Source organism: Loxodonta africana, chromosome 2 (genome assembly GCF_030014295.1).
Source record: "Loxodonta africana isolate mLoxAfr1 chromosome 2, mLoxAfr1.hap2, whole genome shotgun sequence".
In the NCBI taxonomy this organism is placed as follows: domain Eukaryota; kingdom Metazoa; phylum Chordata; class Mammalia; order Proboscidea; family Elephantidae; genus Loxodonta; species Loxodonta africana.
In genome coordinates, this window is record NC_087343.1 from 150765001 (window position 1) to 150781640 (window position 16640).

A 16640-nucleotide genomic window follows, 5' to 3' on the forward strand; every position below is an offset into this window, starting at 1 on the left:
AAGCTTTTAAGTGTCTAGACGCTACTCACCAAACTCAAATGTAGAACATTATCTTTGTGAGCTATGTTATGCCAATTGACTTAGTTGTCTCCTGAGACTATGGTCCCATGCCTTTGACCCAGCAAACCAATCCCCCAAGTTGATGCATAAAAGAAAATATTGATAAATTGGACTGCATCAAAAGTAAAAACTCCTGTGCTTCATCCATGGATCATGTGTTTGGTGTCATATCTAAGAACTCTTTGCCCGACACAGGGTCACAAGATTTTCTATGTTTTCTTATAGAAGTTTTATAGCTTTAGCTCTTACATTTAGGCCTATGACCCATTTTGAGTTAATTTTTTTATATGGCGTGAAACAAGATTGTAGGTTCATGTCTTTTGCATGTAGAAGAGATATCCATTTGTCCCAATACCATTTGTTGAAAAGACTATCCTTTTCCCTATTGAATTACACAGGCATGTGTGTCAAAAATAAATTGACCATAAATGCAAGGATCCATTTCTAAATTCTCAATTCTGTTCCATTGATCTATATGCCTATCCTTATGTCAGTACCATACTGTTTTGGTTACTGTGGTAGTTGAAATCCTATTTGTTCTTCTTTTTCAAAATCACTTTAGCCGTTCTAGGTACTTTGGAATTCCACATACATTTTAGAATCAGTTTGTCAATTTCTACATAAAAGCATACATGGGCTTTGGTAGAAACTGCATTAAATTTATTGATCAATTTAGGGAGAACTGCCATCTGGACAATATTGAGTCTTCCAATCCATGAATACAAAATATCTATTTATTCTTTAATTTCTCTCAGCAGTGTTTTGTGGTTTTCAGTGTACAAAAATTGTACTCTTGTGAAATTTATTCCTCAATATTTTATTCTTTTTGATGTTATTGTGAATGAAATTGCTTTCTTAATTCCATTTTTAGATTATTCACCACTACCTGCCTTATTTAACTAGTGCTGCTACAACAGAAATACCACAAGTGAATGGCTTTAACAAGGAGAAATTTATTCTCTCATAGTCTAGAAGTCCAAATTTAGGGCACCAGCTCCAGGGGAAGGCTTTCTCTCTCTGTCAGTTCTGGGGGAAGGTCCTTGTCATCAATCTTCCCCTGGTCAAGGAGCTTCTCAACACAGGGGTCCCGGGTCCAAAGGACATGCTCTGCTTCAGGCACTACTTTCTTGGTGGTATGACGTCCCCCATGTCTCTGCTCACTTCTCTCTTTTATATCTCAAAAGAGATTGATTCAAGACACAACCTAATCTTATAGATTGAGTCCTGCCTCATGAACATAACTGCCTCTAATCCTGCTTCATTAACATCACAGAGGTAGGATTTACAACACACAGGAAAATAATATCAGATGACAAAATGGTGGACAATCACATAACACCAGGAATCATGGCCTAGCCAAGCTGACACATATTTTGGGGGGTATACAATTCAATCCATAACACTACAGCATCTACTCTTTTTTGTGGTAAATATATATAATGAAACATTTGCCATTTCAACATTTTTAACACGTACAATTCAGTAACACTAATTACATTCGTCATGCTGTACAACCATCACCACTACACATTTCCAAATTTTCACATCATCCTTAAAAGCAGCTCAGTGCCCCCTAAGCAATGACCCTCTCTTCTCCCCTCCCTCTCACCTGTCCCTTGGTACCACCAATAAAATTTAGTCTCTATACATTTGCCTATTCTAGACATTTCACGTAAGTGGGATCACACAATATTTATCCTTTGGTGACTGACTCACTTCACTCAGCATAATGTTTTAAAGAGATTCACCCATGTTGTAGCATGTATCAAGACTTTATTTCTTCAGTGCAATTCTTGTACGCTGAATAATATTCCATTCATTTAAGTAGTTTCTACCTTTTGGCTACTGTGAATAGTGCTGCAATAAACATTAGTGTACAAGTATCTGTTTGAGTCCCTGGTTCAATTCTTTTGGGTATGTACCTAGGAGTGGAATTTCTGGGTCATATGGTAATTCCACATTTAACTTTTCGAGGAACTGCTAAAGTTTTTTCCATACCAATGGAATAAAATTGAAAGGCCAAACATAAACCCATATATCTATGGTCAAATGATTTTTAACAAGGGTGGTAAGTCTACTCAACGGGAAAAGAATAGTCTCTTTAATAAATGGTGCTGGGACAACTAGATTTCCATATGCAAAAGAAGGAAACTGGAGCCACACCTCAGATCACATAAAAAAATTGAATCAAAAGCTTAAATATAAGAATTAATACCATAAAACTTTTTTTTTGAGAAAGCATATAAAGCTTTATTGATAAGGATGCTCAGCTCTGTATTACTTATGCTAATGAACAATTGGAAACAATGTAAATATTCAATAGCAGAGGCTTGGTTAAAAATGTGTGTTACATTCATATGAGAAAATATACTAAAAATGAAGGTATGCAAGACTTAAATGTTATGGAAAATGCGATAGGAAAAAGCTACAAAAGAGTATATACTGAACGCTCCTACTTTTTGTGAAATACATAAATGTAAAACTATGCACAGAAAACAGACAGGAGGACATTCGCCAAAATATTAACACTGGCAGACTTAAGATTTGCGTACTTTGCTGTTCTTGTGAAATCAATTCCAACTCGTGGTGACCCCATGTGTGCAGAGTAGAATGGTATTCCATACGGTCCCACAAAACTCTTGAAGAAAACATAAAGGTAGTGTTTCAGGACCTAGTTTTCCCAAAATGGATTCTTAGATATGGTGGCAAAAGCATGGTCTACAACAGACAAAATCAGATAAATGGAACTTCACCAAAACTTAAAACTTCTGTTTATCAAAGGACTTTATCAACAATGTGAAAAGACAACCTACAGACTGGGAGAAAAATTCTGGGAACCGTATGTCTGACAAGGGTTTAATATCTAGAATATATAAAGAACTTCTACAATGTAACAACAAAAAAAGACAAACAACCCAGTCAAAAAAGTAGGCAAGGGACTTGAATACACATTTCACCAAAGAAGCAGTACAAATGGCCAACAAGCACACGAAAAGATGTTCAACATCATTAGTCATTAGGGAAATGCAAATCAAAACTACAACAAGATACCATCTCACCACCATAAGAATGGCAATGATCAAAAAAAACGTAAAACACTAGGTGTTGGTGAGGTTGTGGAGAAACAGGAACCCTCATCCATTGCTGGTGGGAATGTAAAATGGTAGAGTCACTGTGGAAATGTTTGGTGTTTCCTCAAAAAGTTGAACATAGTTCTCTCATATGACCCAGCAATTCTACTCTTAGGTGTATACTCAAGAGACCTGAAAGCAGTGATGTAAACACCAATGTTCATTACAGCACTATTCACAATAGCCAAAAGGTGAAAACAACTGAAATGTCTAACAACTGAAGAACAGATAAGCAAAACGTTGTATATACATACAATGAAACATTACTCAGCCATAAAGAGGAATGAAGTCCTGATACATACCACAATATGGATGAACCTTGAGGACATTATGCTCAGTGAAATACGTCAGACATGAAAGGACAAATACTGTATGATATCACTTATATGAAATAAGTAAATATATAGAAACCAAAAGTAATTAGTGGTTACCAGGGGTCGGGGGAAGGAGAAACAGAGGGCTTTTATTTAGAGTGCATTGAACACATGGTAACGGTGGTGGGATAACTTGGACAAAAGTGAAAATGGCTCTACAACTTGAAGAATATAATCGATGTCACTTAAGCGTACATGTAGAAACTTATGAAATATTTTATGTGTTGTGTGTATATTGCAATATTTTTTTTAAAGTACTTTGAAAAAGAAAAAAAAAAACAATGAGGTATCATTTACTCCAACTAAGATGGCTATGATCAAAAAACAGAAAACAAGTGTTGATGAGGGTGTGGAGAAACTGGAACCCTCATCCATTGCTGGTGGGATTCTGTGGATTCTTTGGGGTTTTCTATATACAGTCATGTGTCACTTAATGCCCACAGTATGTTCTGTGAAATAGGACATTATGTGATTTGGATGTCGTGCAAATGCCATATTATATACTTAGCAAATTACACGCTTAAATCTCAAGCAATAGCATTCACTGATTTTCCACCTTCATGTTGTTTAACCTTTTGTTTCACTTTCAAATTGATACTTCTCCTTTGCCTATTTCTGCTGCTATCATTAGAACTGGTTTTGCTGTATTTGGAAACCATGATGCACTTCATGGTAATATTTTTGGAAAAAAACTAAACAAAGAGAGAACACTACAACACTCAAGACATGTGCAATACACAAGATTGGATTCCGCTGCCTACTACCAGTCGAAGCATACACTCTTATATGGTAAACTTTTTATTTGTAAACAGGGAAAGTTCATATTATAATAATGATAGAAAGTACAGTACATACATAAGCCAGTAATAGAGGCATTTAGTATGACTATCAAGACATATGTATTATAGGTTATATATGTACTGTACCATTATACGACTGGCAGCACAATCGCTTTGTATACAAGAGACATAAGACACATGTGTTGCATGCAGGAAGTTGTTGCATTCACTACATCCTGTTCTCCAACAGGGATTTCTGAACTCTATTATAACCTCATAGGACCATGGACGCATATGCTGTCGGACACTGCCTGAACAGGCATCATGAAGTGCATGACTATACATATGATCATGTCATCTGTGAAAAGGGATAGTTTTACTTCCTCCTTCCTGATATGGATACATTTTCTTCTTGCCTAATTGCTCAGGCTAGGACTTCCAGTACAATATTGAATAGCAGTGGTGAAAGTGGGCATCTTTGTCTTGTTCCTGATTTGAGGAGAATACCCTCAGTCTTTCTCCACTGAGTATGATGTTAGTTGTGGGTGTTTCATAAATGCCCTTTATCAGATTGAGGAATTCCCCTTCAATTTCTAGCTTGTTAAATAATATTATCATGAAAGGGTACTGGATTTTGTCAAATGCCTCCTCTGCATCAACTGAGATAATCATGTAGCTGTGGATCTTTTCCTTTGTTCTATTAATGTGGTATATTACATGGATTGATTTTCTAATGTTGAACCACCCTTGCATTCCTGGGATAAATCCTACTTGATCATGGCATATAATCCTTTTAATATGCTTTTAAATTCAGTCTGCTAGTATTTTGTTGAGGATTTTTGCATCTATATTCACCAAGGATATTGTCTGTAATTTTCTTTTCTTGTGGTATCTTTGGCTTTGGTATCAGGGTAAAGTTGGCCTCATAGAATGAGTTAGGAAATATTCTCTCCCATACTATTTTTTGAAAAAGTTTAAGGGGTCCCTTTTTTTTTTTTTTATTGGCTTTAGGTGAAAGTTTACAGCTCAAGTTAATTTCTCATACAAAAATTTATATACATATTGTTATGTGACATTAGTTGCAATCCCTATAATGTGACAGCACATTCCCCTTTTCCACCCTGGGTTTCTTGTGTCCATTCAATCAGTTCCTGTCCCTTCCTGCCTTCTCATCCTGCCTCTGGACAGGAGCTACCCATTTGGTCTCATGTATCTGCTTGAACTAAGAAGCACACTCTTTATGTTTTATAGACCAGTCTAATCTTTGTCTGAAGAGTGGGCTATGGGAATGGTTTTAGCATCCAGGGGCCATGGCTTCAGGGGTTCCTCCAGTCTCAGTCAGACCATTAAGTCTGGTCTTTTTATGTGAATTTGAGATCTGCTCTGCACGTTTCTCCCGCTCCGTTAGGGACTGTCTGTTGTGTTCCCTGTCAGGGCGGTCATTGATGGTAGCCGGGCACCATCTAGTTCTTCTGGTCTGAGGCTGATGGGGTCTCTGATTTATGTGGACTTTTCGCTTCTTGGGCTAATATTTTCCTTGTATCTTTGGTGTTCTTCATTCTCCTCTGCTCCAAGTGGGGTGGGACCAATCGATGCATCTTAGATGGCTGCTCACAAGGTTTTAAGACCCCAGATGCCACTCAACAAGGTGGGATGCAGAACATTTCCTTAATAAACTTTGTTATGCCAATTAACCTAGATGTTCCCCGGGGTTACTTCTTCTATAAATGTTTTCCAGAATTCTCCAGTGAAGTCATCTGGTCCAGGAATTTTCTTTTTGGGGGAGATTTTTTATTACGAATTCAATCTCTTCACTTGTTATGGAACCTCATCTATTTTTGCAGACTATCTTTTATTTGTCTCTAGCATCTAGGGTTAGAGAATTAATGAGAAAATAAAAACTGGTTTCATGTTTCTTATGTAGATAAACTTCCATTACACTTTTTAAAGCTTTTTTTTATGACACTTATAATTTTATAGCTTGCATTGTATATTTTTATAGACTTAAAATATGAGCATCTTGAGGGCAGAGACATCTTCTTATTCATTTTTGTATTTCTAACCCATAGTAGGTAACTCAAGAAATTTGTTGAATGAATAGAATATAGCAAAGCTTTGTGTTAGCCATTCCTATTAAAAGAGAGGTGTCCCTGGATGGCACAATAGCCAAAAGGCTAGTGGTTCAAAACCACCCAGAGATGCCTCAGAAGACAGGCCTGGCAACTGGCTTCCAAAAGGTGAAAGCCGTGAAAACCCTATGGAGCAAGCAGAACTGCAGTTTTCCTCTGCACACATGGGGTTGCCATGAGTCGAAACTGACTTGAGGGCAATTAACAACAACAACATTAAAAGAGAAAGGGGAGTGTCTCAGGGGGAAACTCAGTCAACTGGGATAACACAGCTCACAAAGACAATTTCTACATCCGAGTTTGGTGAGTAGCGTCTGGGGTCATAAAAGCTTGTGAACAGCCATCTAAGATATAAGCACCGGTCTCTATTCGTATGGAACAAAAGAGAATGATGGAAATCAAAGGCTCAAAGAAGAAACCAATCCACAGGACTAACAGCCCACCCGAACCATAACCTCTTCAACTCGGAGACCAGAAGAACTAGATGGTTCCCGGCTACCAATACCAACAGTTCTGACCAGGGACACAACAGAAGGTCCCAGATAGAATGGAAGAAAAATGTAGAACAAAACTCAAATTCTTTAAAAAGGCCAGACCTACAGGACAGATAAAGACTAGCGGAACCTGCAAGAGGCTATCGCCCTAAGATAACCTTTGAACATGGAATTGAAGCTATTTTTGTAGGTCACCTTTCAGCCAACTAATAGACTGGCTTATAAAATAAACATTATCACCCATGAGCAATGTTTTCCCTTAAGCAATTAACTATGTAAGACCAAACAGCCAACATTACCCAAAAGCAACGGTGAGAAGGCAAGGAGGGGAAGGGGAGCTAGATCAATGGAAACAGAACAGAATGGAAGGAATGAGAATGTTGACACATACAAAAATTGTAACCAATGGCACAGAACAACAATATATATAAAAATTGTGAAAGTGGAACCTAATTTGCTATGTAAGCTTTCACCTAAAACACAGTAAAATATTATTTAAAAAAAAAAAGAGAGAGAAGGGAAAGAGCTACCTCTTTCAAGGGTTAGGAACATGTCTTTAATATTTTTATAACTTGCCTAAGTGTTTCATCATAGAGAGTTTTCCACATAGTTACTGATCATTTGTGAAGTAAGAAGCAGCTCACACAACAAACTCTGAGACTGTGCTCCAGAGAACTTCACATTCCCATAGCAAAAGATCTACAGCATGGTAGTAGCTAAGGGTTTATATTTATCCCACAATTTGCTGCTTCTCAAATATCTAAGTACATATCTAAACTCATGTCTACAGGCTAATTAATGGGGGGAAAAAACCAATTAAAGTAGCAGTTTAAGAATATAACCCTATGAATAAGAAGAGCTTCTAAATACACCTTCTACTTAAGATAACGAGAGTTTTTATTCTGTTTTAAGGATAAATTCAATTCACTAGTAGGACTAAACCTACAGTGCTACCACATTAGAAAAACATCTCATATTGAAATGTACTTCAAAATAATATGGGAGCAGGAAGGGGAAGTAGGAGCTGGGGAAGAGAGGTGTATAGATGAAACAACACTGACCACAACTGCCAAGGTTGGGTGATGGGTTAATTAGAGGTTTATTATACTGTTTACTTCTATGAATGTTTCAAATTTTCCACAAAAAAGAATTATAAAGAAAAAGATACTGTAATGGAATGGATATGTGACAAACTAAATCTGATCAGTAAGACTAAACCATATAGGTGGGAAAATCCTTTAATGTACAAATATCTATAAAACAGTAGTGTGGGGAGTTTTTGTTTGTTTATGAATCAGGGACTTCTAAAGTCTCCAAGACAGGTTTTAAAATTTTTTTATTTTAATGAATCATTAGTAGAAAATACCGAGGAACAGCACTAAATGACTTTAGAGAAAAATAATATGCAAAAAAAAAAGGAGAAAATCAAAACTGCCGAGTGCTTTATATTTTTTTCTTTATAATGAAAATCACCAAATTTTCTTTCAGCTCTAAAAATACTCAAGACAAACAAGAAACTTTAGTCGGCTACTGCTATTCCTCTCTAAGTCTACTTCTGAAAGAAGGTTTATCACTTCCATAACAGGATGGAAACAAAAACAGGGTCTGAGAATTATTAATTACACAACTGCATGAGACTTTGTTAGGCAAAGAGTAAACTGTTAGGGAAAAGAGTAAATCAATCATAATTTTCAAGAGAAATTTTCAAGAAATAATACAGATGGAGAAACCTAGATCCTAAATGTGTCTAGTCCAAGAGAAAAGAAAGAAACAAACTCTTCTCAGATTTCCTAGAGGACACAACTTGGTTCTGAGGGAAATGCTGAGTTCTTCATTCTTGGCTTCAAGTTTTTAAGTAACAATGACTTGAATCTGATAAAATGTACTGGAGAAAAATCCTATTATCACCTTTCCCACCTACATCCCCCAAATAAAAGAGAAGGCAAATAATAAGCAGATGGAATTAACCAATTATTCATATGTAACTCACCTTCAGGAAACATGAATCGAATTTCTCTTTCTGCTGCAGCAAAGTCATTACTCCCATGAAGTGCATTCCTTAGATCATCTGTGCCATAAATTGCTCTCAGACTAAAAGCAAGTTAGAGATGATGACCGTTCAACCTGATGTCCTTTCCTCATTTTCTACATATGTGTTCTATTTAGGGATTTTACCAAGGCATTGTCACTTCTCACATATGGAAGCTTTAACCTATTTTGAATTTCAGCTTAAATCTATCTGGATGAGGGTCAAATATATTTAAACAGTAGGAGAGATACACTAGGAAAATAAGAGTTCTCTGGGTGAAAAAGAGGTGTTGTTTTAGAAGTGAAAAAACAACACCTATTCAAAAGTGCAAGAATTCACTGGCCTCGTGTTCTCAGACATTAGCGATAATGCTGAAACTTTGTATTTCTGGTCCAATATTACCAATATTCTTTTAAACTACTGCACCAATTTTCCCAGGAAAAACCCTACTTTGGGGTAGGATGAGAGGAATAAGGAAAATCAATCATAATCAGACATTCTCTGAGGTCTTTTTTGATATACGGATTAAAATACACATTTAAATTGTTAAAATCTAAAATGAATTCCCCCTTTAAAAAAAAAAACTTACTTAGAAAAACTTCCAAATGAAAGGAAATTCATATTAAAATAAAATCAAAATTCTTTTTTTTTCATTTTCACATATAGATTACATATATTTTTCCCCTAGGAAAATTACCTGTCTGGATGTGTTTCCTTAGCTACTAAGCTATTACTTGGTCCCAAAAGTTCTTTCCAGTAAGAGATGGCTTTATGTCTAGCTAATATCATAGCAACAAGTGGTCCAGAACTCATGTAAGCTGTTAAATTGGGGAAAAACATTTTCCCATACTGTTCCACATAAAAGTTACTACAGTGTTCGGGGCTGAGATGTAGTTTTCTTCTCTATAAGAGAAAAAAATTCAACAAAAGCATTTAAAATGACAGTCCAATAATACCTCATTTAGTCAACTCCTACTCATAGCCACCGAATAGGACAGAGTAGAACTGCCATAGGCTTTTAGTCATTAGTAACTTGAAATTAGTACCAATCTGATTATAAATTTGAGGTTTATCTTTGTATTAAGAAAGGGAATGATAAGAAAATCAAACAATTCCTGTGAATAAGATTATAAGAGGAATTATTTAACCTAATCAAGAAAAACTATTCCAGTTCAGTAGCCACTCTTAGCATATGGTTTGCTAATAACGAATTCATATCTCCTTAAAGTAACACTCCAATTAGCAATAATTTGTTAATGTATACTTTGTATACATTAAAGTAGCAAAAGTGGGCTTCAGAATTTTTCAAATTTATCTTTTCCCTATCTATTGTGAAATTTTCCTACACTATTTCAGGATCTGGTCTCATATGGTATTTACAAATAGCATGCAGTGTAACAATGCAAAAAAAAAAAAGGGTTTTTCACTTAAACATGAAAACTGTGTGTTCTTTTTTTCTGGTTCTGTCATAAATATGTAAATTTACTGTGACCTTCAGAAAAATTAGTTGGTGCTATGTTTCTCAATTTAAAAGATTATGAAACATTTATTTTGGACAGATATTTTCTTTACAAATGAGACTACAAAAATGAATCATTAAATTAAAAAAATCATGAAAGCTGAGTGAATCACTCTCCCAGTTTCAAAGTATCATGGTTTCCTCAGAAGCACCTTTTTTTTGAGTGTATACTGCTGTTTTCCAATTCCACTAAAAGTGGACCAGGCAGGAAAATATAACGGAGGGATTCAAAGTAGATATTAAGGAAGAACTTCTTGCTAGAGTAAGGATGGGGAGATACTGGACTAAGTTGCTAGGCTTAGGCTAAAAGTCTCCATGATTAAGGCAGAAATCCATCTTGCTAAAACAAGTTAGATTTTCCTGAGAGTACAAGGTGAATTTTACCAAGTGACCTATTTCTTAAAGCCCCTTCCAGAACTATGTTTCCTCGGGGTTTAGAAACTTGGTAAAATTGTTTGCTTTGTACCAATGGGTCTAAATGGCCCAGAGCAAGAAGTTTGGGAAGATGTTTCGCTAGGTGGCTCAGCACTGCTGTGAACAGTCTGATGGACAAGCGTAACATTCTCAACAGTCAAAGGACCAGCTACTATGAAAAACGTGCTGACATTTGTTCTCATACCAAAATTCACATAGTCAAGAAATTTGAGAAATTATAGCAGGATGTGATTTATTTCAATCTTTGATTCTATTATTTAAATGGAGACATGGCAGTACTTAGGATTCTTATTGAGATTGATGGGTTTTTCCCTTTGGTAAGTTTAAAAATAAAATCCTATCTGTGGCAATGCAATGCCTTATCTGCCACAAGCCCCTTACTATAAGCAAGGAAAGTTACCTTAGCAGGTGTGCTAGCTAAAGCTAGCTGATACTGAATCAATTATTCCATTGGTTGCTTTAAACTTATTATCACGTACAATTTTTTGGAATTAGGTTAAATATTTTCACAGAGAGAACTGGTGACAATCAAATACTATCAGGAAGTGCAATGGTTAAGAGCTCAACTGCTAATTAAAAAAGGTCAGCAGTTCCAATCCTTGGAAACCTTACAGGGGCAGTTCTACTCTGCTCTACAGAGTCACTACAAGTCGGAATTGACAGTAAAGGGTTTAGTTTGGTTTATCAGGAATGGAACCCTTGGTTTGTAACAAAGGAAAGACTGCCACCTATTGAAGGGATGCATCATTTTTCAAGAGGTTTTTCCTATATGGGACAAGAAGGCATCAAGTTCAACGGATTCGCAACTACAATGAAGTCTATTTTAAAAGTATACAATACACCCTGGACTTTTAGTATAAAATTTATTGCTGACTAGGGAAAGTGTTAAATATTGGTATTTATACTAATTTATAACTAATTAACATTAATCATTTAACAAGTTTGCCACCACTCTTAAAATGTAGACTTATCTTTTTTAAAAAAAACTTAAAGGGTCACATTTATCTTATTTGTATACTTCGTTTTTTTCTATGATTCAAAAAATAAATGGGTAATATACTTATTGTTGCCCTGGTGGCCCAGTGGTTAAGTGTTACACTGCTAATCGAAAGGTCAGCAGTTTGAACCCACCAGCCACTCCTTGGGAGAAAGATGTTGCAGTCTGCTTCCGTGAAGATTACAACCTTAGAAACCCTAGAGGGCAGTTCTACTCTGTCCTACAGGGTCACTGAGTCAGAAGAGACTCCATGGCAGTGGTTTTTTTGATACTTGGTAGCTGCCATTGAGTCAGACCCTGACTCATGGCCACCTCACGCACAACAGCTTAAAACACTACCTGGTCCTAAGCCATTCCCATGATCAGTTGTAGATCTGGTCGTTGTGATCTGTCTTAGTTATCTAGTGCTGCTATAACAGAAATACCACAAGCGGATGGCTTTAACAAAGAGAAATTTATTCTCTCACAGTCTAGGGTGCTAGAAGTCCAAATTCAGGGTGCCAGCTCCAGGGCAAGGCTTTCTCTCACTGTCAGCTCTGGGGGAAGGTCTTTGTCATCAATCTTCCCCTGGTCTAGGGGCTTTTCCATGCAGGAACCCCAGGTCCAAAGGATTCGGTCTGTTCCCAGTGCTGCTTTCTTGGTGGTATGAGGTCCCCAACTCTCTGCTCACTTCCTTTTTATCTCTTGTAGGATAAAAGGTGATGCAGCCCACACCCCAAGGAAACTCCTTTACATTGGATCAGGGATGTCACCTGAGGAAGAGTGTTACATGCCACCCTAATCCTCTTTAACAGAATCTAATCTTGCCTCATTAACCACAGGCAGGGATTAGGATTTACAACACATAGGAAAATCAAACCAGTCACAAAATGGAATGCAACCACACAATACTGGGAATCATGGCCTAACCAAACTGACACACATTTGAGGGGGGGTGCACAATTCAATCCCTGACATGATCTATAGGGTTTTCATTGGCTGATTTTCAGGAGTAGATTGCCAGGTCTTTCTTACTAGTCTGTTTTAGTCTGGAAGCTCCACTGAAATCTATTCAGTATCATAGCAATGCGTAGGCTCCCAGTGCACATGAGGTACACTGACAAGAAATTGAACCTGGGTCTCCTGCACGGAAGGGGAGAATTTTACTACTGAACCACCAATAACAAGGTTCAAAAAACCAAAACAGTATAAAAAGATATGTACTGAAAAATCTCATTCTAATCCACCCTGTTTCTCTCTCACCTCAATAGGCAACCTTTTTTTAAATTTATTTCTCAGTACTTTATTTTGCAAATACTGGCAAACAAGAATGTTACACTTCCTCTTTCACAAAAGGTTGCCACACACAGTTCTGCACCTTGCTTTTTTCCATAACAGCACACACACAGGTTCTTTATTCTTTTTACACTGAGTTGCACAGTATTCAATTTGGTGGATTCACCAGGGTTTGTTTAACCAATCTCCTACTGCTGGATTGTGTTCAATCTTTCACTAGTAAATAAAACAAAAAAATTGAACCAGCTGCTGTTGAATCAATTTCAATTCATGGCAACCCCATGCGTGTCAGAGTAGGACTATACTAAATAAATAACACTGCAAAAAATAACCTGTACGCATGCCATTTCATGTTAACACAAGAGTTTCTATAGGAGGGATTCCCAAGAGTAGAACTACTGAGTCAAAGAGTAAATGCATCTGTAATCTTGGTAGATAATTGCCAAATTCCCTTCAAGAGGGGTTGTGCCATTTAGAGTTTAGCCAAATGGTATCTCAGTATAGTTTTAATTCACTTTTTCCTACTAAGAGGTTGGGCATCTTTTTACACATTTAAGAAACCCTGGTGGCACAATGGTTAAGCACTCGGCTACTGACCAAAAGGTTGGTGGTTCAAACCCACCCAGCAGCTCTGATGAAAAGACCTGGCAATCTGCTCCCATAAAGATCAGAGCTTAGAAAACCCTATGGGGCAGCTCTACGTTGTCACATGGGGTCGCTATGAGTCGATTATCAACTCGGCGGCACCTACAACAAAAACCATTTGTTTTTCTTTTTTCTGTGACCATCCATGTGCTCTATGCATCTTTCTACTGTTAATCTTTTCTAGGAACACATTATACATTATGGAGATTGGTCCTTCATGATATGAGTTGCAAATCTTTTTTCCAAGTTTGTCATTTTGTGTTTTGACCTTGCGTATGGGGTTTATTTGGCCATGCAGAAGTTTTTAAATTTTATGTAGTCTTACCAAGCTTTTCTCTTATGGCTCCTAAACTTTAAGTCATAGGAAAAAAGGCTATCCCACTGCAAAGATAAGAAGAAATTCATCCCTCTTTTCTTCTAAACCTTATACGGTTTAAGTTTTAAATATTTAAATCTCAGATCCATTTGGAGTCTATCCAAGTATATAATATTTGAATTCTACTTTTAAAAAAATGGCTACCCAGTTTTCCTAACACTGTTTATTAAAAAGTTCTATTAATTATATTACATATTTCCTTACTGTTTCCTATACTGTTTCCTTACTTTTTTCTTACACCACCCCTACTTTTGGCCTCTATACCTATTCTTTGAAGCTCAACTGAAATCCTATATATTTCCTGAAAACTGAAGTTTTCTCTTTTTTAAAACACTGACTAAACAGGGAACATAACACTGTATAAATGTAAGAGAATAAAAAACTGGAAATTCAAGAAAGGATGGAACAAAAAGGAAGATTAAAAATATTCAATTCTATTTGATAATCTTCAGCAATACTCTTTTTATATTCATTTCCAAGTCTCTAAAATGACAGTGTTTACCAACTGCAGAACAAATACAAGGCTTTAAAACCTTAAATGTTTGTAATGAAAAATACTAACTGAAGAAATACCAACAACCTAAGAGACCATCAACAGAGAACTTTTAAAAGTAAATAAATTACGGTTCATCCATACAGAGGAATATTACACAGAAGTTGTAAATAGGACGAATGAGATAGATTCAGATATATATCCGGAGTGCTAAGGGACTTTGTTAAGGGGGTCAAGGGAAAGAAACTATTCCCTTTTAAGAGGGAAAAATATTTGTAAATGCATAGATAATCCCTGGAAGAACAGAAAGTGTTAACAGTGGTTGCCTCTGGAGACTGGGACTTGGGGTTGGAGGGAAAGAAAACCGACTTTTATTTCTCATTTTATATCCTTCTGAACCATGAAAAAAAAGCTTTTTACAACTATCACGTGCTACTTTTATAACTACAAAAATTAATGCCAAGCACTAAGGATCTAAATGGATTAGTGTTATTTACATAAAAAAAAGGATAAAAAAGAGCCAAAAGCACGATCACCCTGCCCAGAAGTTACCTGAACAATGGTGAATCCAGATCTAAGAATAATGTCTTGTATCTCCTCCTCTTTGTCAACAATATCTGGTTTGATAATGGCCAGAGTTTTTTCTACATATATCTGAGGTGGGGGCATTGATATCTCCATCTTGGCTTTTCAGAGTAATTTAATAGTTTCTTGACAGGTATCAACTGCAATGACAGTACCCCACCCACCCCAAAATTAATGTAATTGTGATTAAGAATAGCAATATCAGGTGCTTGATTTTCGTTTATAAAGTCCGAAACGGCCATATATTTTTCTATAAGCATTGTTCCAGTGATATTTCTATTCTGCGTCCAGGTCATGCCTTGGGTTTTTGTAAGGCATTCACCGAGAGAAGGACCGAGGGGCTGCCCGAAGGCCTGGGACTGTGGCAGACGCGCGGGGCGGAGGCCAGGGGCGGGAGCGGGAGCAGGGGCATGGAAGGGTGGGCAGCCTCTACTGGCTGGCTGCCTGAAAGAAGCAATTCCTCCCCACAGGGAGGACTGCTTATTTAGAGCCAGGACTGACTGAAAAGCAGGGTCCTCAGGACCCCTCTGGGCTGCACCCACCGGAGGCACTCACCACAGCACCGCACCCAACTCAGTGACCACAAGTTGTTGCTAGGAGACCAGAAGCCCCAGCTCCCGGATGGTGGCTGCAGAGGGCCAATTCTAGCAGTTCTTCCACGCTTGCCTGGTTTCTTTTAACCAAGAAAGGGAACTAGCCCCAGACGTTTTTGTAGGTCTAGCCCTCTGACTTGAGGCTGTAGAAGAAGGACCTCCCGTTCCTGAAGGCTTTCCACTGCTGCCTGCCTTCCTGTACTACTTCACTTCACAACTTATTAGTGCTGGACCTACTGAGGCTCAGGGCTTTCCAAACCAGTAGGCACAATGTCAGTCCTTCAGGGCCTTGAATCACCCCTAAACACAAACTCTGGGAACACAAGGTCATCTCAGTATCATCCTTATTTTCAAAGACTCAGAAATCAGATTCCAGAGGCTATACTCCTTTTTTCCTGCAGTTCTCCACATACAGTACTTGAATCTGTTCCAAGAGCACTACACTTTTTGGGTTTTTTTTTTTTTTTTGCTGTTGTTTTTACATTTTCTTCATAATTATCTTATTTCTTCTTCCTACTTATTTGAGGGATGCTTCAATTATTCTAACTTTACAAATGAGGAAGAGCGCTGGTGGTGCAGTGGTTATGAGCTCGGCAGTTAACTGCCACAAGAGAAAGATGTGGCAGTCTGCTCCCGTAAAGATTATAGCCTTGGAAACCCCATGGGATAGTTCTACTCTGTCCTACAGAGTCACTATGAGTCGGAATCAACTCAACAGGTTGGTTT

At 37.3% G+C, this 16640-nt stretch overlaps 1 protein-coding gene across 1 annotated transcript in view; it reads right to left on the reverse strand.

The window, feature by feature from the left end:
- Positions 1–16374, reverse strand: part of NME5 (NME/NM23 family member 5) — a 21817-nt gene extending 5443 nt beyond the window's left edge. Inside the window, exons 1-3 of the mRNA XM_023549331.2 lie at positions 15289–16374; positions 9694–9899; positions 8958–9058 (exon numbers count right to left, since the gene is read on the reverse strand). Coding sequence (XP_023405099.1) covers positions 8958–9058; positions 9694–9899; positions 15289–15417 — 436 coding nt within the window. The 5' untranslated portion in view covers positions 15418–16374. The remainder of the gene's footprint in view (positions 1–8957; positions 9059–9693; positions 9900–15288) is intronic.
- Between the last annotated feature and the right edge of the window lie 266 nt (positions 16375–16640).